General features: G+C 45.0%; 2 protein-coding genes and 1 long non-coding RNA gene across 7 annotated transcripts in view; 2 read left to right on the top strand and 1 right to left on the bottom strand.

The window, feature by feature from the left end:
- LOC120903131 lies at positions 1–3,633 on the bottom strand. Of its 5 annotated transcripts, none has more exons than XR_005739543.1 (6): positions 3,502–3,633; positions 2,905–2,996; positions 1,675–2,049; positions 556–913; positions 361–470; positions 1–279 (listed from the first exon to the last, which is right to left on the bottom strand). It is a non-coding gene; the product is annotated as an uncharacterized LOC120903131 (long non-coding RNA). The 5 variants fall into 5 exon arrangements; XR_005739544.1 differs by having other exon boundaries at positions 556–885; XR_005739542.1 differs by having other exon boundaries at positions 556–864.
- A 1,248-nt stretch (positions 3,634–4,881) lies between these two features.
- LOC120903230 (bromodomain-containing protein 7) lies at positions 4,882–8,453 on the top strand. Its single transcript, XM_040312520.1, has 4 exons — positions 4,882–5,040; positions 5,178–7,466; positions 7,548–7,733; positions 7,811–8,453. Exons 1-4 carry the CDS (start codon positions 4,980–4,982, stop codon positions 8,140–8,142), a joined length of 2,868 nt encoding a protein of 955 aa, XP_040168454.1. The 5' UTR covers positions 4,882–4,979; the 3' UTR covers positions 8,143–8,453.
- Positions 8,454–19,281: 10,828 nt separating this feature from the next.
- Positions 19,282–24,690, top strand: part of LOC120902278 — a 68,530-nt gene continuing 63,121 nt past the window's right edge. Inside the window, exon 1 of the mRNA XM_040310889.1 lies at positions 19,282–20,449. The gene's annotated coding sequence lies outside the window, so the exon portion shown is untranslated. The remainder of the gene's footprint in view (positions 20,450–24,690) is intronic.

Genomic DNA, 24,690 nt, shown 5'->3' with positions numbered 1-24,690 from the left:
TTCACACACTAATATGATGGATCTTTTCGTATATTTTCAATATTTTGAGTAGTTGCGTTCGGTCTTATATTGAATATCACATCAATTGTAGTAACAGTCTTCTTCGTTCTAGCTGGGACACATCTATGATGAGACTTCGAGTAGCTTGGATAGCAAATCCTGCCTAAGCTCTTCTTGTTGAATTACAAGGTATGTTGTTGGCTGGTACTAACGTTACAGAGTTCCGAAGTAGTATTGCCGACGTTGCGGGGTGGTCGATGAAGAAGAATGCAGCCAGATCTGGAAGAATGCAAACATCATGTAAGTTCATCTTCGTCTTAGCCTTGCTGGGTGGGTTCATCTTTATCTCAACACACTTACTTTATCGGGCTATGTTGGCCAATTTCACCACATTGCTTTAAACTTTCCCGTCAAAATCGTTGGCATAATCTGGTTCCCGCAGTCATGTACAACCAGCCGGCGACAACTTTCTGCAACACGGAACAAAAAAAGGAAGAGATAAATATTTAATTTGCATTACTTGTTTTGTTCTCCAACGATTTCACATTCACTTACGTTGGTTTTCATGGAAGATATGTTTTCACATTTTCTCTGTAGCGCATACGGTGTCGTGATGATGGCAGCCAATTCATCAACTTTGTATACCATAAGCTCGATCCATGCGATGCCGGCCTACACGCTAGGGACAGAGGGTTTAGTCAGTCTTTATTAGTTAAATAATAAAAGCCATTTATGCTGCCATCTATTCTCCAGACGATGTTTCGCAATCTGCTCATCCATGGGCATGGTGATGTCGGGCACATATTCCATTTGTGAAAGTGATCTTCAGCGAACCGCCGGACATGAGGGGATAGCTCTGCTTTGCTAAATAATAAAAAAGCAATACTGATATTAAGTCAAAGAGAAAAAATACCTAAACATGAATGAAACATTGAATTTACAAATATGCCTTCCTACGAAATGGTTAGGAAAGATATTTTGTCAAAGAATTGTGTTGGTTATAAACGTAGAAATAGCAATCAGTTGAGATCCCACGCGCGAAGCTGGAAGAAAGTGGTTAAAAGCTGTTCCTCTTTGGAATTCATGACTAGTTTTAGAACAGATTTCTTAAACTAACTTATTCCTAACTCTCTTATGACTACCCTTTTTGATAATTTAGACTCTCCAATCTACTAGTTATCCTATCACTAGCCTTTTGACCTTTAAGATGATCTTATCACGAGCCTTTCATATACTTTTAAGTATGTCTATGTTAATTCTCCTATCATTACACTCTCGTCAATATTGCCTGCCTTTCACCCCTATCGAAAAGTGGACAACTACAGGGAAACCTCCTTTTAGAAGGGTGGAAGTCTCCTTTTGTTGCCACTTTATTGCCCTTACACTATAAACTTTTGAACTAGTTTAATTTCGATTACAAATAATTCGAAAAAAAAAAATAATTTCCTGATCCAAATGTTTTTAGCTCATGGTTGTGTTGGAAATTGCACCATCGCACCGTGTCCTGATTATTTACGACCGTCATTATCGTCTATTAAATGCTCTTAAAAACGCATTTTTCATTGATGAACACCATTGTCCTGCGCGGCGTAATCCCCGTAGAGGAGGGACGATTATCAACGATATCGAAAAATTGTCTATAGTTATGGAAGGTGAAAAGGAAAAGTTGTTTACCGGAGCATCATCTGCTCGAGCTGCCTGCTGCATTCCTGCTGCACTCTGAGCAGATCGTTGAAGAGTTTGTTCTTGTGATGACTCACTCGAGGCCGGTTGCTCTATAGCATCTTTTTGAGCCGTCTGCTGCAATGCTGACACAAGCGGGGTTGTGGCAGCAGTACCTGTAGGAGCCTGCATGGCTGACGTCGGCCCTTTGGAAGCGTCACCCGGGGCGTTCGGCATTACCGGAACAGCTGCTGGTCCTGGGGGAGGAGTTGTCGGTGCATCCGACGCCTGCATTGGGGATGTTTTGTCCGAAGAGCGGGACCCCATAATAGTTTTCACCGATTCTTCTTGGCCGAGGTGAATGATGGTACCACGATTTGGGCCGCACTAATCGAAGGAAAAAAAACATTTTAAATATAATTCATACGATCAGGAAACGCGCAATGGAATAAAAATCCTTCTTAAGCCCGGTTTACAGCAGCTCGAGTGAAATTGAACGTGACATTTTGGGCTCTTTTGCTATAGTTCATTGAATATATAAAATGTTAAAACAATGAATTAAATACATTTCTTAGTGATTCACACACATACACACACTATTTCGAAGGACGCAAGCTGCTGTTTGACACTAGCGAAGGCCCTATCGAACCACACATCAGTGCAGGAGTCCCACAGGGGTCCATACTGGGCCCTACAATGTGGAATATTATTTATGACGGGGGTTTCGAAGTCGGGCTCTCGCCAGGGGCAGAGATCATTGGCTATTTCGATGATTTGGTGCTGTTAGTCCCAGGCACAACATCGATAACAGCATCAGCAGTAGCGGAGGAAGCAGTGACAGCAGTGCTTGAAGGGGATGCTTGCATACGTACATGTACGATGCGCAAGAGACTGCAGCGACCGAGACGGACGTGGCATCACGTTAGATGATGTTGGAGGTCTGTGGAGGCTCTAGGGAGGACCAAAGTATGGTCGAATGGGTGATCTCCGCATTCTGAGCGGCAGGGAGGGAAAAATGTTAAAAAGAAGGGGGGAAATCAAAATGTGTTAGGTGCCTTGCGCACGGCAAAGAGAGGCTCCGAGGAACAGTAAAAGCCCTCCCTCATAGATACATCGCGGGGCTAGAGGAAAGGGAGTGGGTAGGGACAGTGGATTTAATTTGTACAACAAAGATAATAATAAAGCTTGTACCTGATTTAAAAAACACACACACACTTACATGAATAGCTTAAGTTCACTTACCGGAAGCAAATGCTGTTTGAACTGTTGTCTTTATTGCTTGATCTTCAGATTCGATCCACTTCTTATAAGGTTAATGATGATGCAATTTTGCCCTAAATTACAAAGAGAAAAAACTCGTTACTTACACATTGCTTTATTTCACCAATTATGCACCAAAAATGAGTTCATAAATAAACACAAGTGAACATAACTAAAGAAGAGAAGATATTTATGATCTTTTCGGCATGCATGGGAAAACAGTATCAGCGTTTTATGAGCGTTCCATACCGTCACGCGATGAACGAACAAACACGCCTGTCTCACTCGAACTAATCATAAATCACAAAATCGTTTTAAGATATTTTACATCAAGAATTTGTGTTCTAGCTTGCGAGAAATTATTGCTTCTAACTATTGCTATGTGCTTTGTGCAATCATACGGTTACGGCTGCACGTAACCTCACTTATATGCCCCGGCAGTTTGACGTACACCCACACACACGCGCGCGCGTATTGTACAATTTTAATAAGATGCACACTTCACCAGAAATAGATGCCGGTAGAAGAAATCGACAACAATAATCATTAACAATTTGGATCGTCGGTATTTTTACTCACAATTTCAGCACTGAGTTGATTTTCCAGTCTCTTGGGGGTTGAGTCGCTAGATAGGATTTTACACGTCCGTCACTTCCAATTGCATGTATTGTAATGCCCCAATGCATTTCTTTTGTTCCCTCGCAGTCGAGGCAAGGTGGATTAAAAATACCAGGTGGTGGAAAAGGCCTTTTGGTCGCCATAGTTGAGGGATTTTACGTCATTTTAAAACCGTTAACCATTAGGATCCCGCTCACAAAGCATAGCAAATTGAACAGATTTCTTTGTTACTACGTCCTTTCTTGTACGTCTATTGAATTCATCGAAACAATGAGGAATAATAACAACAGATTTGATGTTTTTTTTCGTCACGAAATTTAAAATCATGTTAGAAAGAGTTCTAATCTCACTTAAAATTTGTCCATGTATCTCGTAGATAATGCGGAATAAATGGTAAAATAGGAAATATAAATGATTTCTTAGTTTTTATCGTCAAACATGTCGAAAACACAATGAATTATACAGTAAATTCGTAAACTAACACGAAATAAAACACTTAAATCTATGTTTAAATGTTAAATAAGAACTCGCAAAGTCCAAAATATACTTTAAAAGTATATTTAAACGAAAAAATTTGGTAGATAAATTATATTATCAAATATAATTTACGTAGACAAAGGTTGAATCCTGGGGACCTTACGTCAAGTGACGTATTGTCAAATGCTCTAGATTCCACCACCTGATATTGTTAAATGCACCTTGGTTGGAACTCGGTCCCGCCACCGTTCAAATAGACATAGAGCTACAACGTTGCGCGGGACGACGTCTCGCGCGACAAAAAGTAGCTCAATTTTGCAAACAGAGCTATTTGTCTCGCGATACATTCCTGCTTCATTCGAAACAATCGAATTATCCAGTTTGTTTACGAGCCAGATAAATGCCAAACACAAAAAAAATAAAAAAATTGAGCACATTTCATCTTTTATTTGTATCTTTTAAGACAAAAACAAATAGGTTGACTGGGTGAAATGTAGAGTGAGGCGATTGCGGAACATGTACGAGCAAGCGCAGATGCTAATATGGCACACACTTAAATTTCAGGACCCCGTGGGATCAATGAAGGGGGAGGTGGTGGAGTGTAATATTTTTATAGTCATTTAATTTTACCCACCAACAAAATCGCACGCCAGCGCGAGCTTTTAAGTGGCCATATTGAACCCTTAAAAACCCTTGCTCCAAATGTGAAAAACCGTCACAACTTTTTACAAAACGCGTCGCCAGCGAGGGAAAATCGCACCGATTTGGAGCGTTGGCGAGCTCACAAAAACCGTGTTTTGGCCTGACAGATGCCTTCCATTGTGACCGTACTGGCGCCCACTGTCATTTGTTAGTGACGCTTTGTTTACGTTTGCATCTGCCATTTGTAGCGCTTGTTTTTGGCTTGCGCGGGGGGAAAGATTTGCGTGATATTCCGGGTTTTCGCCGCTAGTTCGTTCGCAATGGGCTCGAAAAAACACAAGAAGCATAAATCAGAACGCAAGGAGCGTGAACTTGCCAAGGGTAAGATTTGTTTTCTGTCGAAACTGAAGAGCGAGCCGCGTGCCTGCCGGTTGCCGTTTCCCGACGCTTCGATGAGACGGCAGTGGCAGCGGTGTTTGCTTCATAAATTTACAACGTTTCGGCTGTTCCTTTTGCAGAGAAATCGTTCAGCCTTGATCGGCCACCGAGCTTGAAGCTTATTCTGAAGGTCAGTGGCAACAGCTCGACACCGGAGCATGGGAACGATTCGCCGGCGTACGGCATCCAGTCGGACGGCGGAAGCACCCTCTTCACCAGCACCAGCGGTGGCGACTACCCCGAGCGGCACAAGAAATCGAAAAAGAAGAAAAAGAAAAAGGATCGCGAAAAGAAGCACAAACATCATCATAAGGAGAAGCGGCACCGGCACCGCGGTACCGACGATACGAGCCTTGGCGAGGAGGATGAGGAGGAGGAGGAAGAGTTTAACAGCTACGGGGACGAAAGCTCCCAGGCGACGGTCGATCCGGTGGCAAGCGTGCACTATCCCGCCGCCAGCTCCGCGGCCGTAGCAGCCGTGGCTGCGGCCGCCAGTACATCGCTAGCCGCCCAGCCCGTCACAAAGCCGCTGCTGCCGGAATCGTTGCTAACTCCGAAGCTGGAACCGGACAACGAACAGGAAGTGCATGCGGCAGCGTCTACCGAGCAAGAGGCAGGCGGCCCCCTGGCCGGTGGGCTGGTGCCAAAGGACGAGCTGACGACCGCACCGAGCTCGGTCACGACGGACGAACCGCTGCAGAGCCCCGGCTCGATGCAGTCGTCGTCGCGACCCGGCAGCAAGATCGACTTTCACGACACCAGCTCGAGCCAGGCACCGAAAACGCCCAACTCGGACTGCAGCGGGCGGGAGCCGCGGACCTGCGTGCTGAAGCAGAAGCAGAGCCGCACGCCGCTGAACAAGCTGCTCGACCATCTGCTGAAGGCGCTCGAGAAGCGCGATCCGCACCAGTTCTTCGCGTGGCCCGTGACCGACGACATTGCGCCCGGCTACTCGTCCATCATACTGAAGCCGATGGACTTCTCCACCATCCGGCAGAAGATCGAGGACAACGAGTACGGCTCGGTGACGGAGTTCAGCGATGACTTCAAGCTGATGTGCGAGAACGCGATCAAGTACAACCACTCGGAGACGGTGTACCACAAGGCGGCGAAGAAGCTGCTGCACGTGGGCGCCCGGCTGCTGCAGTCGGACAATCTGATGCGCTCGCTGCGCCCGCTCATGACATATATGCGCGAGCTGACGGCGAAGGAGCTCGGGTTCGAGCTGCCGGCCGGGTCGGCCGACGGCCCGGACAGTGATTTCCACCACGCGCACCACACGGCCGACTCGGCCGACGAAGCGATGGCGGCCGCCGTCGACGAGGGCATCAACGCACAGATCGAGGAGGAGGAGAAGCGCAAACAGATCCGGCTGGAGAACAATCCGCACACCAAGTTCGAAGCGTTCGTGGACGACCTGACGGCGGACGAGGTGCTGGCCCAGGTGCAGAGCGCCGCGCTGAACGCGCGGACAAAGCTGCTGAAACGCAAGTCCGCCCACAAGCTGGGTTTCCTGCGCCAGCACAAGGACGGTACGACCTCGATGAAGATACTGCTCGACGCGAAGTCGGAGGGTGGCGAGGGCGGCCCCGAGCGGACGGTGACGCTCGGTGCGCACACTGGCAAGCTGCAGTACGGCACCGGGCAGCTGCAGGGCTTCCGGGAGGATCGGCGCAACAGCGCCAAGATCGTGAAACCGCTCAGCTACGGTGCGTTCAGCTCGTTTGCGCCGGTGTTCGATTCGCGCTTCGCCAACCTGAGCAAGGAGGAAACGGAGATGGTGCTGAACACGTACGGGTGCGAGACGGGCGCGGACTATGCGGAGAGCATACTGCGCTTCGCCATGGACAGCCCGTTCGCGGCCGGCATGGCGCACAATCTGCTGGACGTGCTGACGAACGGGGAGCATCGGCAGACATACGGGAAGCTGTACGAGTCGCACATGCAGCGGGAGGAGAGTAACGCCGTACGGCAAACGTTCCTCGACCCGGTCGAGGTGGCCGAGGAGGTGAAGCGGTACGCGAACGTGCGGATCGACTTCGACAGCTTACGTTCGCTGTCCAGCTTGGGGGTGGACGTGCAGTTTCTGGACGAGCTCGAGTGCCAGCTGAAGGGTGCAGAAATTGGCCCGCAGCTGCAGCAATCGCTCAGCACCAACTCCGATCTGCTGCAGAAGCTGCACCAGCTGCAGACGGACCGGCTGTCGGCACCGCTGCCCGCCCATCTGTCCCACATTCAGCATCCGTCCGAGGGTGAGCTGGAGTTGGCGGGGCAAATAACGAGCAATCTGACGCAGATAGCGAAGCAACTACCGCCGGCCGCAATCGCCCATCCGCAAGCGCTGAGGAAAGCGATGGGAATCAGCACGGGTTAGTAGAGTGATCGAATGGGGGTGGCAATTAAAGGGAATTTACTTTATAACCTTTCTCTCATTTTCCTGTTAATTGTAGCTGGATTGGAGGTCTTTCAACCGCCACCGCCAACGCATAGCACACAATCGTCAGTACCTGCACCAGCACTGCAGCAGCCAGTACAGCAGCAGCCACCAAACGGTACCGGGAGCACCTCCCTTCCGGCCGGTAGCAGTATTTCGAACCCAAACACACATCCAGCACCACCAGCACCGACTGCTATAGGTTAGTGAGCATAAAGTAAAATGTCACTAATGCAAATAGCACTAACAAACAATTGCCCTCGCTTTCCTTTTTAACAGACATTGACACCACACCGATGGATATGGACCTGGAGCCGGAACCGATTTCACACCACCACCATCAGCACCATCCCCATCCGCATCATCTGGCGCGGCAAACGCAACCTGTTGCGACCCTTCCCGGCCCGGTTCAGCAGCAATCGATAATTCAACCGAATCCGATGGTTTCCGCTGCACCGGCCGCACATGGACCACCACCGGTCGATATCGATAGCGAGTTGCGCGAGTTTCTCGGTGGCTCGACGCTGAACAACACCGGCCCAAGCAGGGCGGACGGTGGTGGTGCCGAATCGTCCGATGCTGCATGCATTGAGCAAATGTTGATGGATTGAGTGTTTGCGTGTGTGTGTTTGTTTGTGTGTGTTTTGTTGAACTTCTCAACCCATTTGAAAGACAGAGGTAGTGTTTTTACATACCAATAGAATGATAAAAAAAGAAGAGTATATAAATATGAGAATAGGAAAAGAAACGTCCGTTCTTTCTAATTCCGTTACACTGGTAAGGACACAAAACAAAGAAGCAAAAGAAACATTACAATTCAAGTTGAACGTATGGTTGAGATTTTAACACATTTATATTGTACGGTACAATTAGCTTAAATAAATGGACAAAACAGACGAGAGAAAACGCTGTGTGGTACAAATTGCAATAGATAGTTAGTATCGTTTTGATCCGATTATACATATATTGTCACGTGTTGGATTCTCGCACGTACTAGTATAAGTACAAGAGCAACTCCCTCACACTCACACTCAAATGATAGAATGGTCCAACATGGGAAAGCTCCTCATCCACTGGGATTGGTTTGAAGAAATTAAAAAGACATTAGGAAGACAGCGCATAAAATCGTCGTCGCGTCTGTTATTGAAGCCCAGCCCAGTCGTTCCCTTCTCCGGTTCACAATTCATGCAACAATGTCTAGTGGAAACGAATTAAACGCTGCTAAAAGGAAGCAGTGTGGTGCCATTTTTTTTTAAAGAAAGCTTTTCGGGATGCTTCCACCACCAGCTGACGGCTCGTTTTGCGGCCGGGCGCGTTAAGTTTGGCCAAGATGTAAAGTCGGAAAGCAATAAACCGGTCTGTGACCGACTGCAGCCAAAGTGGAAAGTTGAGCGCTTGGGAGAAAATGTGTCTCTCCTGAGACTACCAGCCCAGCGCAAGGAGCAAGTTTTTCCGTTCGATGAATCATAATCCACGGACGATTGTTCTCGAGCGGAATTAATTAATGATCCGTAAAGGCGGGATGGTAGAAAACAGAGGGGGATTGAAATGCTGCAATTACTATTAATTATTAAACGTTTCACTCCTGCCAATTGGAAACATTATTTTGAAGGTTTGAAATTTAAAATGTTCAAACAAACGGGATATTTGAGTAATTAGAGAGGTAAGAACTTGGAATTATTGGCTCCAGTAATTAATTTACTATTTTAACCGACAAAGGGAAAAACCGTATGCTAATCATGCCCCTCATCGCAGGCTGTACATTCCCGTTTTTGCCCATTACAAGCTGTGCCAATTTTCTCACGAGCTCAAAACCGACAAACTGTTGAGTTGTGGGTCATAATTCATAGTTAGCGCTGGCAGACCTTCCACAATCGATTGACGGAGTGATTGCGTAGCTCAAGGGTAAGGAAAGTGCGTCTGTCAGGAGCCATTTTATGGCTGACCGTATCGGAGAAATGGCTAAACATTAAGTACACGCAATAAAGAGATTTGTTCCGAGACACCGTACAAGCTGAATGGAATGAACATATTACTGGCAAGAGCAAACGGAAAAAAGGTGAACGGATGCGTGACATGGGTGATGTAAAAAGGGGAGAAAGAAAAGGTAGTAAAATTGTTTCATTTACATACGAATGGGGATTGTACGGAGCAGTTTAGGCGAAACTTTATGGGTTTTCTGTGCAGAAAATAGCATGAAAAATGCCAACGCTCGCGAAAGAATAAATACCCGCCTAAAGGTATGCAACACGCACGGCAAACCATACCGCTAAGAGCTTATTTTGCACCTATTTACAATCTACATGTTTCTTATCATTTTATTAGTCGTCTAGTAGTGTTCCAACACATTCCGAAGCAGTTCACGAGATCCCTGGCATCTTAATTTGCTATCTTTAATAGCAAGGTAGCAGTCCGCCTTTCTTACCGCAGCTTCATTCAACCTGCCTCACTAATTGGTACACTCAAGATGCAAATGAAGCCCAGGCCAATGTAAACCGGCTTGCTACAGACATGGAGCTCTGTTGTGCCATCCTGCTCCGTCTTTAACCTTAAACTTTGACACCTCACCTAGAAGAGAGCCACTTGCTAACCAACCATCTCTCGCTCTCTCTGCGGTCAGTAGTATCAACAATCGGGTCCCCGCAAGTAGGTCATCGAAGATTCCCTGAAGTAGTAGTTCAACACCACCATACCGCTCGCAAGAGTTGGTAAACATATGCTCTGCTCAAGTGATCGAGTGTGTATCTGTGTGTGCGTGTGTGAAGCTAATAACCACCGTACAGGGGATGCTGCTCCAAAACGATTAACCAAAGGGGAGATAGCTTTGAGGGCGGAATCTGAAATCCCAAAGGGGAAGTGCTCCGTGAAGAGTGTTTCTCCATCTTCACCAAAACGGACATGAATATGTAATGGAACTATTTTCTACGATCTGCACAACTCCAATGAAGACATTCGTAAAACTAAAACGTGCAGGAAATTGTGACACGAGCCTCACAACGAACTTAATGAATAAATTTGTCAACTCAACTTAGGATTGCTCCTTTTTGCTAGTGGTGGGTGCCATTTCCCGAACTCCAGCTCCTGTGTCCAACGTCCATCTTCAAAATCATAATAAATTCATTTCCTTTATCCGATTGGAGCAAAAGCATCTCCAAACTCAGTCTTTCCAGCGCTTTGGCAGGAAATTGTCCTCAAATTAAAGAGGACAGGCTGTAAATGCTTCATATTAAGAGCAAAATCATCTCCAGGTGGTAAAATTACTTCTTCGGCACGGAAAATTAAGATTTAAATTTAGGTCAGTAAATAAATTACCTTCCAGCGTGAGGGGGCCTTCACAGAAACGGCAGAAACAGAACATAATCGAACATCGTCTTGGTGTTCCAATTAAAACTAGCGCGCACATTGAAAATAGATCGAGCGTCTAGTTGTGCCCGAGAAAGCGCGTTACATCTTTCCATCATTCCACACCAAAAAGCCACGTTCAACACTAATTGACATCACTCCTATAACCAACCGATCCATCCTGGACCCAGCACACAATTTGCAATTGTGATCGTCCCCATCGCTTCTTGCAACATCGGAATTATTAACACGTGTCCCAAAGGACCATTATTTTACCCTCCACCAAGGGAGAACAGAGAGAGAGAGAGAGCGCAGCCGAAGTATTTAGGCACCGTTAATGACGCGAAAGAAAGGAGAAAAAAACGCAATGAGATGCAAATGAGCCTATCAGGCCCCGCCAGGGGGGTTGAGTGGTAAGCAAAAGGACGACAGCATTGAATTAGATGCAGTACTGGAAGCGTGTGCCAGTGAGGTCGGTTCGGCTACCCGGGAACTCAGTCAGCAGGTCAGCAGTCAGCGCCTTTGAAGCAGTCGCGATTAGATACGGTGTGAAGCAAGTGTCGAAGTAACTTTCCGTACAGATCGCCGCCCGGAAGCGGTGGCACAACACAAAAGCCAAAGCGGCAACCATTTAACTTAATGACCTATCCCGCTTCCCGCTAGGTGGCGAGCTGCAAGGAGCGGTCGATTATTTAAAGCAGCCTGAATGGTACAGAGTGTAGCGACAGCTTTTCAAGGTCAGTTACATCAGCGATGAACAATTATGCATGGAATCTGGGGAATGGTTCTGGAATCGCTTTTTGTTGCCCAAAGGATGCGTAACTGAAACTTTACGCTCAAGAGATGCCTAGGTGCCGCTATCCTTGCGTGCAGCCTGTTAGTGCGCGTCTTTGAGGGCGTCTTCGACAACTTTCCAACGTCATTCGTTACCCTGCGGGAGTCGGTAATGACGTCGAACTGGACCTGATTGTGACGGATCTTGGGGGGCTTACCGGAGCGGACGGGAAATTATTGAAAATCGATTTCAGTTGGTGGTTTGTACGGTGATGATAATTTTTTGCTGTGAATGTCATTGGATTGCATACTTTTAGGCGCTTTACCGGTGCCACGTGCTTGGAGATGCGTGCTTTGATGATGCGTGCCGAGCAGCCCTGTACCGTCGAAGGATGCTCCCATGGTTACGTTCGTGCTTCATCGCGTCGCCAAATGGCGTGCAGTTGCGTTCTACACGCCGTCAACTCTTTTGCGCCGACGTTCGTCATCATCGACATCCCGCCGGGTTTGTCGTACGCGTACGCAGATCGGCTCTGTTGTGCGTGCTTAGCAGCGGGAAATAGTAAGCTACCAAGCCAAGCGACGGTTCAATCGCTTCCGTGATCACTGTAATGGAGTGGTATCGACCAAGGCAAGTTGTCATCGAACCATATGCTGTGCGTCTGCAAGAGAATGTAGAGAGAAAAAGAGACGGAAACGTACATCGGACGGAATGATTGGAACGGACTCTTTTTTTCGTTTTTTTCAAGCATCTAGCTTACAAACATTTTTGTAGTTTAGAGTTTAGGTACCGATGTAGCAAACGGTCCGAGGGGAGAGGCGTTCGAATTCGAATGGATTGTGTTTTAGCAATTGGTACGACTTTTTCTTCTTTTTTTGCCACTACCATTGTTCCTGGCGTGTGTGAGTGTGTGGTCTTCACTCATTTCTCATACGAAAATCCACCCACCCGACCGGTAAGCACGAACGACACAGAACGAACATCAGTTACATCCTTTCGATGTTGCCATTCTTGCAGCAAAAATCTCGCACTGAATCTTTGATGTGGAATGTTGCAACGTAAGCGCCGGACGAGCAAACGGGGACGGGGGAAAAACTGCACTCTCATCTCCATATTGTCCGGATGGATTTATCATCATTCCGAGCAGTAGTTTTGTTTGGTGCTTTTCAAACCTTGTAAACCGATGGAGAAATGGACGTGATGATGTATGATACGGGGAACGTTGCGGAGCTGTACGCAACGGGAAATAACACGATCAAGAAATTGAACGTACACAGAACGTACTCCTGGGGGAGGAGTGCTTGGAGATATCGCATCGTCCGTACGTTGGTTGCAGTTTCTTTCGGATTTGAGGCGAAATAGTGTACCTTTACAGTTCATCTGGACGATGTCCGGAGAGGATTACGTTATTAGAAGTTATCCACTCTGCAGGTTTGAGTGCTCCTGCCGAGCATAGCTATAACATTTTCTGATAAAAGCTCAAGAATGAAGGGTTTTTTTTTACAAAATGATAGCCTTTTGCATTATTAATCTATATGCTGTAGTTGTGAATGCTTTTTTAATTATCTAGTCCAACAAATGATATGAAATTGAATTAAATATAGCAATTAACTCCTCAGGATGATGTTATTACGATTTGCCTTTAGGCGTTTCAAACCATGGTACAAATTATTTTAGTATACCACCGACTGACATCAAGGCGTGAAATAAATGTTTGGTCCCACAATAAAACAAATAATTGGAATGATATTTTCTCACTTTTGTTGTAGCATGCAAATTTCGATATTTTAAGTCTAGTTTGCGCTTCGTTCAATATCAAGTTTATGAAACGCCTTAAGGTATGCAACATACGATACTGCTGCATAATAAGTTGTGAGTGCAGAGTGTATTGCACTAACCGTTAAAATATTTAAAAATAATGAAATATTGTTATATTTAATAGACTAAATATGATTGGAGCTTTTTAACATGCTGCTCATCGTTACATAAATGTTACAAATTATGTTCCTTCTCAATACTAATATCAAAAACTATCTTTTAAACTGCACAATTGAAAAGTTTTCTACCCTCCCGGAAGTTTGGTCAATGTGGTAGCGGTCAAGGGGGATTTGTTGTACAGTTTCTTCATCTCATTGGTTGAAACTTCGTTGCTATGAGATTTATTTTTTGTATCATAATAGTTTGAGCAAATAAAACAAAGGTGCAACCCGTGAAATATAGCTGTTGCTTTTACTAAAAAGGTAATTGTGAGAAGAAAAAAAATCCTACAATCCTGTATAAAACTTTATCGTTTGTTCTAAACCATTTTTGTACATTCGGTGCATCTGAAGTGGGTTTATTAAGATTGGCTAAAGTGCCTTTCTGACGCCACGCGGTGCGAAAACGAAGCATCAAGAGCATGAAATTAACCTTTCCCACAAAAAACAACAAGAAATCTCTGCTGAAAAAAAGCTGTTTGAAAAAGGTTCATTCCTTGCCTTACTTTACCACCTTCAGCAACGTCAATGCTGTGGAAAATTTGAACGTAACTCGCATAGTTTTGCACATGAAAAAAAATACTAGTTTTGTGGTTTCTTTTTCCCCTCGGATGCTTCCCACCAAGCAGACCGTTCAACGCACGCGACCGAACCTTCACCATCGACGTGCTGCTGCTGCTCGGCACAAAAAGAAAAACTTGTTTAATCCAATTAGAACAAGATGGTCGCGATACTTCCGCCCTGTTAGCGGGCAAGATGCGAGATGCTGCTCCAACGGTCGTTTCCTTCCAAGCCAAGAAGGAGTCCACTACGCTACTTCTTTTCTTGCGCGCCGTGTAAAAACGTAAAGCAAGCAAAGTTGCTGACGCCTTTCAGTGTGCCGGTTGTGCAGGGTGCTTTTTGTTCCTCCGCTGCGAGTTAATAACATTAGCGGGCTCGTGGTCTGTCACCAGTGGCTAAACAGTGCGGTGCAGAACGAAACCGAACCGGTTTCGCTAGTTTATTTGATTAATTTACGATCTCCCCATCGAAAGAAGCACGGTGCAAAAGGGATGCTCGCTTTCCGCCGGGACGCCGGGCAGCGATTAAAATGTTCGAAAACAAAACGAACGCGGTTGTGGGTGTGCGCACGGTGGAAAAATGGGAGTTTGTAAGTGATTGGGGCTTTGGGTGTATGGAAGTATGTTGAGTTTCGTGGGAGGATAATTTAATTAAGTACCGATTTCCGCTGACGACGTGTGTTGCCGGCCTGCTCTTTGATAAGCGTTGCTTGCAGGATGTCGTAAATAGTGGGGAGCATTTTTTTGTACCCTGTGGGAGTCAAAATTTACTGCCAATAATCGTATCTTGCCTTTGTGGGCACTACAAGGCTGGCGGAGCGATGTTTTATGTGTCATTAAGGTTTGAAAATAGGAGCACAAATTAGTGGTTAATTAGTAGCCATTTTCTTAGTATGATACGGATCAAAAGAGGAGTTTGATGTCCCGCAGGGGAGTTTATTAAATGGTGAATAATCTTCTACACCGCCGTCAGCAAGAAATGTGTTTTGTTGCGTAAGAAAGGGTTCATATAAACATATCAAATACAATACAATGAGAAAAAACAACGGTTGCAGGTCTTTTCAAAGCGATTGAATGCGCCAAAAAGTATACAATCTATTTCAAGAACGCCTCAATGTATGCAATTCGTAAAACTAAAGAGACGCTTGTTTAAAACTTAATTTTTCTTCGCAGGACGATTGTTAGTCGCCTGATAACCCTGTGCTGCGTTAAGTAAGGGCAAAAGTTTTCCTCTGACACAACAAGTAAAAACTATCTTCCATCTTCACCATCACCCTGCCACTCTTTCATTGCTCCCCAAGGTGCCTGCCACAAATTCCGTCCACCGTCTTAAATGGCACAGCGTTAAACCACACAGACGCGGTTACTGCGGTATCATTATGGTGACGATTGCGTCTGGCACTGCCATTGTCCTTAGCCACAACACTTCGGCACGAGCATCCGACAGACGGTATCCGATAGGTCCCTCCCCCCCCCCCTCCTCACTCGCCGGGGGCATGCTTCCTTCCCCGCCCTTGCCCCGAGGGAAGTGAAAAGTTTTCGCACGTTGCATTCTTCCTCTAATTGCTCGGTCCCAGATTGGTGGCGTGGAACGAAAATGCAATCGTTTCGTGAAGAGTTTGTCCCGTGTTGGCATTCCGCACGGCACCGATGGGGGAGTACCAATATCCGGCGGAAGGATGGCACTACAATTGTTGGCTTCTAACGACCGGCTCTCAACCGATTTTTGCAGCTGTTGAGAGTTCCATCGTGACGAATGTGGTTGATGCTCTAAAGTTGCGGAACAGAAGAGGAAGAAGAGCAAAAAAATGAATGAACTCGCTGTCGCCATGGTGTCTGGCGAGAGACGTCACGAAGGGTGTGTGCGAGACTAATAGTACCAAAAAAAAAACTGTTCTTCCGGCAGCACATTGACATATTGTCCTACGCCGGGTTGACATTGGGACCGGTGAATCGGTGTTACGTGCCTCAAGTGCTGCTATGTAAGTGTGTGCAGCAACTGCAATGCTAACAGAAGCACCTGGCGGGGTTGCATTCGTTTGGCTGCTGGAAGCTGCTGACCCTCTTTTACAAGGGCAAACGACTGGCGGATTGGTGCGATGTGTTATGCATGTTGAAATTTGAGCTGCACAAAAATGGAGTTCTTGTGTTGGTGCATTCAGGCTTGATTCGTTTGCTGTTGCATGTTTATGGCTAACAATCTGGTCAATATTTGAGAATAAATCGTAATAATGAAATATTGCAAGGTACATTGCATACTTTAAGGAGAATTTGGATTTCGCTTTTTGGTAGGATAGATACGGCTAAAGATATTCAAGGCGAAATAATAATCCTTTTTTTGTTATATTTACTTGCCATAATCAAAAGCTTTAGTAAAAGAAACTCGAACGAACTTAATTGAATAATCACAAAGACAATTGTTAACCCAGAAAAAAGACAAGTTTTCATTTCAAACAAAGCAAACGATTCAATCACATCTATCGATCATCACATCACCGTAAAGGAGCTTCATTCCACCCGTAACTCGTTAAGTCAGTGCAATTCGGTTTAAATAAAGCAATGTAGACGAAAATCGAACTATCGTTCCAATCGTTTGCATCTCTACCATCCAAACGCTCTGCTGTAAGGCTCCATGTACTCAAAATAGATAAATTTCTGATATTTGCATATCAAACGACGTTGGTTGATTTTGGCACGAATCAGCTCTCGGATTGGAGTGGAAAGCAGTAAGCGAAGACTTTCGATGTAAGCACGCACCCAACAAGAGCAAGTTCCTTCTGCGTGACCAACATTATCGACGAACTTGATGCTAAACTTTCGAAAGCGTGGCTTTGTTTACAGGATTTACGAGGCAGGGCATTGAGCAATCAGGACACGGTACCTGGAGCTGGCCTACCGAAAACCAGGTCAGATTATGAAGCTGGCTTATAACAATCGCCGTTAAGTCTCAGTGCCAGAGCGTAGTAGCAGGGAAGTGTAAACTAATGCATATCCAAGGCAATACAAAAACAAGCCCAAAGTTATTTATACTTTTGCATTTTTTGAAGCACTCCGTTTTCCTGTCAATCATTCGGACAGTGGAATGGGATGCAACACATGCTTTGCGAATAAAAACCACCCAACATCGGCAGCTATCTGACATTCAAATTGAATTTATACTGGTTTAATTGAGTTTAGTGTTGGAGTGTGTTTTTGTGTGTGTAGGCTTTCCCGGTACTCGTGAAGAAGTAGGTCACATGGATTTTGTGCGTTTTTGCGGCCTATTAGAATTCAAAATAAAGCTTTCAGTTCATGAAACGTAAATATTGTATAATAATATTGAGTATTAAACAAGGTTTAGTGAATTAAAGTTGAAAAAGGCTTTTCAAGCTCTACAGATGCTTAAAATGAGAAAATAGTTTTGCCGATTGCATACCTTTAGGCTGTTAAATTATAAGTTTTATTTTATTTTATTTTTTCCTTTTCTGAAACAACCAAATCACAAATCCGCTTAAACTAAAAGCAAACATTAATAATATATGTTAAACATGAGCGTTTTATACCGATGACCAGTCTTGCGCTATACATTGCAACATGAGTGCGTTTTAATTAGTTGTTAATTTATGCTTTATCCACATGTTTTGAATATTGTTTTACTCGGATACCCAACATACATTACAGTTTTTTACCCTTCTTCTTCACAGTATCCATTTACGCTAGCCATGTATAGTCTCTATTATCGCCATTGAAGCGTTCATTGCATCATTACTCCAGCCTCTCGACAAGACCATTAGTCTCAGTCAGATAGCAGGATTTAAAAGCGATTCCGTTTCGTTTCTTACCTCTGCTGTTTGACTGTGCGCTTAAACCACCGTCCTGTCCTGTCCGTAATTCTGCTGACGTGCTGAGAACAAAAAATGGTTATTGAATCTCGAGCCTGGGCACACCATCGGGATGAAATCAGCCAGCTGTGAAAATGTTGAAAGAGCATGTGCTTTCAGAGGTCAACAATTCGTGACGCTCGACGGTCAGCAGGCGCGGGATGAAGGATAAGCTGTGACCACGCATTCGCATTTCGTGCAGCACGCGTAGAGCTGCCCCACTAACACGAACAGCATACACTAACGTACTCTTCGCACCCCACTTTCCATGATTGTACGTATCGTACGCGAAATGAGAACGATGAAGCGCAAACAATCAAATGCTGGTGTTAGACCTTTGTAGAGCGAGTCTAGTGTAACATCAACGAAACGTGCCCTTTTTTCACACGAGCAACGCAGCCGACCGAAATTGGCCCATCCGACGCTGTTCTCACTTTATGCGACGTGTGTTTGGATTGTTTTGTTGCTTTGCTAGGCATGCAGACAGGCGAGCTGGCTGACATATCCATCGTTAGGGACTGCCCGTGAACGTATCAAAATCACATCCTACGTAGGAAAGGCTCTTACTAACCGCTCGGAAATAGAGGTTGGAAATAATCGAGCAGTTGTTGCGAATGACCATTCGAGTAGATCCGAAGCAGGTGCTCGGTTTGTTGAGCTGTTGAGATGCTCTTGATATTGGTGGTTTAATTACTTTATATCACTTGAAACATGTTAGTAAGATACTTAATTTTATTTACTTTTCATTACTAAGCATGTAAATATGTAAATTAATCTTAAAGGTAAATTCTTCAGGCTAAACTAAATTTATCTCGGAAATTGCATACCTTTAGGCGTACTAGATGATGTATGATGGATGAAGATGTTTCAGTTGTAACGTACTCGATCGTATAAAAATCATGTGTAATTTAGGCTTTTATTAATGCCTTTGAGTACTCACAAGCCCTATATTATTAAATGCTTTAATTAAATGACATTTATTTATTTACACCATATATTTATTTGCATTTACAACCAAAATATACAATCAAACCGATCAATTCAATTTCTCCTTAGTACTGCTTCCTTCATATAGTCCGTTTGCGTTCGTATCCTTTCGCTACCCTGCGGTTGAAAGCCCCTGCAACCGAACGTGGCACGAACGCTGTCTGATAAAACCCGAAGAGCGAACATTTTCGCGCCATCTAGTATTTGTTGTTTGCGTTCTGAGCAACGGTACGTTAGTTCGATACGACTGCTTCAATGATGAAGAGACTCTCACGTACAAGTGATTGGGGTGCTTCTCGTTGGACAGTTCAGCGCGCGCACTTTTAGTATTAACACACAACAACAAAAAAACTTCTTGTAGGAAAAGGTGCAGTGAAGAAAGAGGTACTTCTAAACAAAAAATAGTGAACTGTGTGTTAAAAAATACGAATAAAAACACGGTATTAGTGCATCGACTGTGCAATGTAGATGATTGATCGAAAGAGCGCACAAACGGTGGATAACATATAGTTTCTAGCATCCTTTTTTTGGGTTCATCTTCCCCAAGCGATGTCTTGATTTCGATGTAACACGTGGTGAAGGGAAAGGTTTTGCGCAAACGGTCCCATAGCTGCACCGTGATTGATCGTGTGTCGGACAGTTTAAGCATCGAATGATTCATGGTTCTAGCTTGGTTAGTGTGGGGTAAAAAAGAACAAGCAGAAAGCGAGTTTAAGTTTCGTGAAAATTTATGCCGTTATGATTTGAACACGAAAGTTTGGTACAATATTGATACATCAGCTTTTTTTCTAATGACAAAAACTGAGTAATTTCAAACACGAGATAGTTTCAATAATTGTGTATCAGAGTGCGAGTAAATTAAACATCAGCGTAATCTTATAAAGTCAATTCAATTATAATACAACACACGTGTAGCAGTGCGAACGATCGTCCTGCAGGCCAGCCAGCGTCGCCACCCCGCCATGCTGCTTGACGCAACGTCACTCACCTTTCCATGGTCAATCTTTTAAAGAGCAGCAGCCAATTAGTTGCAGGCAATAGCAATAGCATCCTCTAACATTCCAGTGCCACCAAACACAGTCCTCCACTGCCCCCTCCCGGACCCAGTACTCCACTCGACGGTTGGCAGTAATTAAGAGGCGGTGTCAATTAATCAAACTGACGGTTCCGTTTGTGCCGGGGCCGGAGCGGGCGGGCTCGCTCGTGTGTACCGCGTGTGTGTTGTACCCAGCCAAGCTTATCCGTTGATCGAGTATCGAAGTGGTAAATCATTAGATTCGAGTGCTCTTTTTAGTGACTGGCTGAGCAGGGCGAAGGCAAAGCGAGGGAGCGATAGAGCGCAAGTGGAAGGAAACGCTCCGTCAGATCACAAACGTGACTCAAGGCGAAATGTCAGCAGCAACATAACGGTTCGATGGGTAAGTTTCGATTGGATTTTCCACAAGTAATCCTTTGCAGTTTCAGTTTTTCTTCCACCCTTCCACCTTCCAATCGCTGCTGAACCTGGTGGTGAAACTTTGCTCCACATTTCAAGCCGCAATAAAACTCGGGATTCAAACGTTGCTTTCGGTCGCCGGATGTTGACGGAGTAATAGAAGCGTGTTTGTGTCTGGCTATGTGTGGGTGGTCAAAGGCAATCGATGGCACGATGGTTGGCACGTATGAGCTGTGCAAGAGTGCAAATTAAAAGGGAGAAAACTTTTGAGTTGGAAACAAAAAAAAGGAAAAACTTTTTCTTACTAGTTTCTGGACCGGGTGTTGAGAGTTTTGGAAGGATTAATGCATGGAGCGAAATTTTCTATGTCCTCAAGCATGAATAAACTGCATTATGAGTTGGTGGCACTTTGGATCATTCCTTTTGAAGAAGAAGACAGGAGAACTACTTACACTTTTAAGACGAAAAGTATCAGTTTCTGCAAAATAACCTTCTAAAAGAGACAAATAGTTTGATAAAGCGAGTTTAAAGCAAAAGTGTAACTATTGCACTCCTTTTGTAATGCGGATTGCATACTGAAAGGCGAGTTGAACGACGACTTTAAGCATCCTTTGTATGATCTGATCGTTTGTATAACATTTCATTGAATATTCTTTAAACCATTAAATTGAATATTTTTCATCCTAATTGTGTCCCTCAAGGCATCCGTATCGATGCGCTCACTTTAACCATCCATTAAATAGCTTCCGAGCTTATCACCTCATCAAACACACAACCTGCTTGCTCTGCTTGTCTTTCGCCTTTTACCGTCCTCCTGTTCCGGTGCTTTGCATGAAATTGGCAAGTTCACGCAATGGCTGAAAGTGCCTTGCATAATGCATTCCTGCAAATCTAATGTTTCTTACCGCACGCGTCAGTGACGTGCGAAATATATTATTGTTCGTCATGTTGCTCCGGTGCCAACGTGCCAGTAAAGCTCTGCCACCCATCTTCATGGACCGAATGACACATCATGTTGTAGCAGCGATGGTTTGTATCACTCAAGGTCTGCTCAAACGTCTTGAGTCAAAACGTATGTCTAACTCTCTGGGATACATTATACAGCTTACATTACACAAGGCGTCAGTGGATGGTGGAATTGTGAACTACAAACGCTGCTTGCTATACAAAACCGGCTTAGAATCTTGGGATGCATCATTTAAAAAAAATATACAAGAATAACAATCCATTCTCTGTTGACCAAACGCTACAGCGGGTCAGCCAAACAAAGGGAACGCAAAGATATTTTGAAATCATCATGGAAACGCCGAAAGCCCGGCACTTTGTGTGCTCAAAATAAGAAAGATAGCGCAAAATAATAGCAACATCTTCGCTCACCACTTCGTGCCGCCTCTGTTGCGTCCTTGAGCGCACTAGTTACCCTTCTCAAAACGGCTGATGAAATGAATTTTCAGCATCCGGTGAGACGAGGGCGGAAAACAGCTGAGCCTGACAGCTTGCAGGCGCTTGAAAGCGCTTAGGTTTCATTGCACTGACAGCTGTCTTGACGGATCGTGTCGAGTGATTTGCATGCTGTTGTTTGCACAGCTTGGTGTGTCTGTGTATATGCAACAACGGATTAATGTTACGGGTAGAATAAAAATGAGGCGCATCTATTTGATGCTTATGTTTCGGGGTGTGAGTACAATTAAAGGGTACTATTAAAGCCACTGGTCGGTCAGTGGTTATATGAAAAATTTCTCTTCAGAAAATGATGATCATCACAAAACATGTAGAGCAGTTCAAAGGCGCTAGACAATGTGCTAATAAAAATAAAATTGTATTGCGGATTGCATAGCTTTAGGCGAATTTGATTGTATCCTCTTTATGCATCGCTTGAACCAGCTTTTTTTGTGTGTCTAAACGGTTCCATTACAAGAGATTATGTTTGATGCTTCCTAATGCTACATTTCACCGCAAATTTGTGCACTAATTATCTTAATTCGCAGGATCCTTCTCTGCTCGATCGCAACAGAGTAAGTTTCTTTGGTGCAAAAATGTGGACAAAAGCTCCAACATTGCTGTGGGAAGGTGGGAAATCCCACTGTACTGTGCGAGGACTAACGCATGCTCATCACCGCAGCGCAGTCATCATCATCACCATCAAAGTGATTGCCACCAAGGCTCCCAGGGCAATTATGATCCACTCTCCCATCGGGCGGAAAGAATGACCGGAAGGACACTGTAGCGCCTTTTGCTTGCCCTCCCTTCTTACCACCACACTACAGTTGTACGACTTCACGGTGGTATTGCGTGACTAACATGATAAAGTGTATGTTTGGTGAATGTAGTAACGGTACGGACAAGGCTGGGAGAAGCCGGGAAGCAAGGGAAAAGCGGTAGCACTAACAGAGCCATCCCATCCGCAAACGATAACCGTACAATTTAAATATCACTTAGCACACAAACACATGTGTCGCTGTCGTTTAGCCATTACTGCATCCGGTGTCTCTGTATGTGTTTGGGTGTGTGTGTGTAGATTGAAAGGGAGTTTGGAGGCCCGTACCGGGATCTCGATTTTCCAACCCAGTGCCACTTTCCAAAGGGCCAGCGGTCACGGCTGCACCCCGTTCTGGCAACGGAAGCAACGGCTCAACCGAGCTAGAACGGGTGGTTGATTACTAACAGTGTCCGGGTTGACCATCTGATCTAAAGCCCCTCGAGGGGTTAGGAACCGACAACATTATCACCTCACCGCCCCGAAGCAAGTGTTACGTTGTTTGAGGTAAGCTCACATCCGGACAGTGCAGCGTTGGGACAATGGCAATTGCTGGCGGGGTGCATGATTGCATTCTTCCGGAATATGCTCTAAGCGCTTTGCTACTGCTGCTCGTCGAGTCAAGTACGCTTGAACTCACCCATAACCTTTTGGCGCTGCGATGAGCAAACGTGCCCGGGTTTGCCACATCCGGGCCATCACACACATACACACACACGATCATCGGCTTTCGACCGTTCGGTTGGAGTACGATTAAATACAAACCGAGCATAAATCACCCACTAAATGAATGTTGGCACTATGGCAGATTCGAGATCGGATGGATTTTTTTGTTCTAAAGGCTGTGCATAAATTATGCCAAAGCATTGTTTTCTCGGAATGGTTGCGAGTGTGCAGCCACTATCAAGTGTAAACGGAATGCATCATTGCATGGTACCATTCGCCGTACTTTTCCAAGCGAACGATATCATCTGTCCACGTCAATGGCGAACTGGATGATAATAATAATAAGAGCGTTGATGGTAATGGTGGAAAATGTGGTTCAACAGTAATGGACAGTGTTTGCCCAAGGATGCTCCTTTCGTTTCCACGATCTATCAGAGCGATAACGCAAACAAAAAGAAGCAGCAAAAAAAAAAAAAAGGTTGAACCTTCCCATGATTCGTCCCGTCGGTGGCTGATTCCACATCCCGAGACCGTTGAACTTGTTATCACCCGGCGGGCATTAGAACGTTTGGCGCACAAACAGCGTCGAGCTGCTGCTGCTACTGCTGCTCCGAAACGCACCGACGAAGAATCGAACGATAAGCAACGAGCGAAAGTGGCGCATTAACAAATGGCAGATTTAATGTCCCGTCGAGAATAGGATGCACTGGAATGTGGCTGCCGCTTTGGGAAAGGGGCGAACGGATCCATTTCAGTGCGAGTGCGAGAACTTTTGGTCGTGCTGGATTAATCGGGGAAGCTTGATCCATGCATCGTCTGTGCGGGACTCATTCCATGAGAAGGATAAAGTTTGGCAGTTTATTAAAGTTTGTTTGTCTTTTTTTGTTGGTTCTTTGCATGGTTAGACGAACGATTTGGCAGACATTAAGCTTGACCGAGATCGAAACAATGCTTAGTATTTCCAAACAATTTCAAGCATTGCACTTCGGTTGGTAGAAGCGGTGGAACATTGTCTTTGTAGGTGGGTGATTCACATTAGAGCGCAACTGTGAAACAATGAAAAGTGATGTAAATTAATTAAATTTGATGTCATTGTTTCACTTTCGTGTTGTGTATCATTGCACGAGAGCGTAAGACAATGGTTTTCAGGAGCTGAATTTGGATTTTGTCTGCTGATCATCGGGATGGGGTAATGATTACGAGGTGCACGTTCAAATAAATTGAAATGTGCAAAGGTTTGTGCAGGGAAAATCAATTTTGCATAACTTTAGGCGCAAATAAACATTAGTAATTTTGAAATG

Source organism: Anopheles arabiensis, chromosome 3, assembly GCF_016920715.1.
Source record: "Anopheles arabiensis isolate DONGOLA chromosome 3, AaraD3, whole genome shotgun sequence".
Taxonomy (NCBI): domain Eukaryota; kingdom Metazoa; phylum Arthropoda; class Insecta; order Diptera; family Culicidae; genus Anopheles; species Anopheles arabiensis.
The sequence above is the reverse complement of the archived record's forward strand: the minus strand, read 5'-3'. Positions and strand labels throughout refer to the sequence as shown.

What these genes read in the sequence shown, in the direction of transcription:
- LOC120903230 (XM_040312520.1), top strand. Translation starts at nt 4,980, where the DNA reads ATGGGCTCGAAAAAACACAAGAAGCATAAATCAGAACGCAAGGAGCGT. An exon ending in AGCGATGGGAATCAGCACGG is followed by an intron (nt 7,467 to 7,547) that starts GTTAGTAGAGTG and finishes TGTTAATTGTAG; the next exon opens with CTGGATTGGAGGTCTTTCAA. An exon ending in ACCAGCACCGACTGCTATAG is followed by an intron (nt 7,734 to 7,810) that starts GTTAGTGAGCAT and finishes CCTTTTTAACAG; the next exon opens with ACATTGACACCACACCGATG.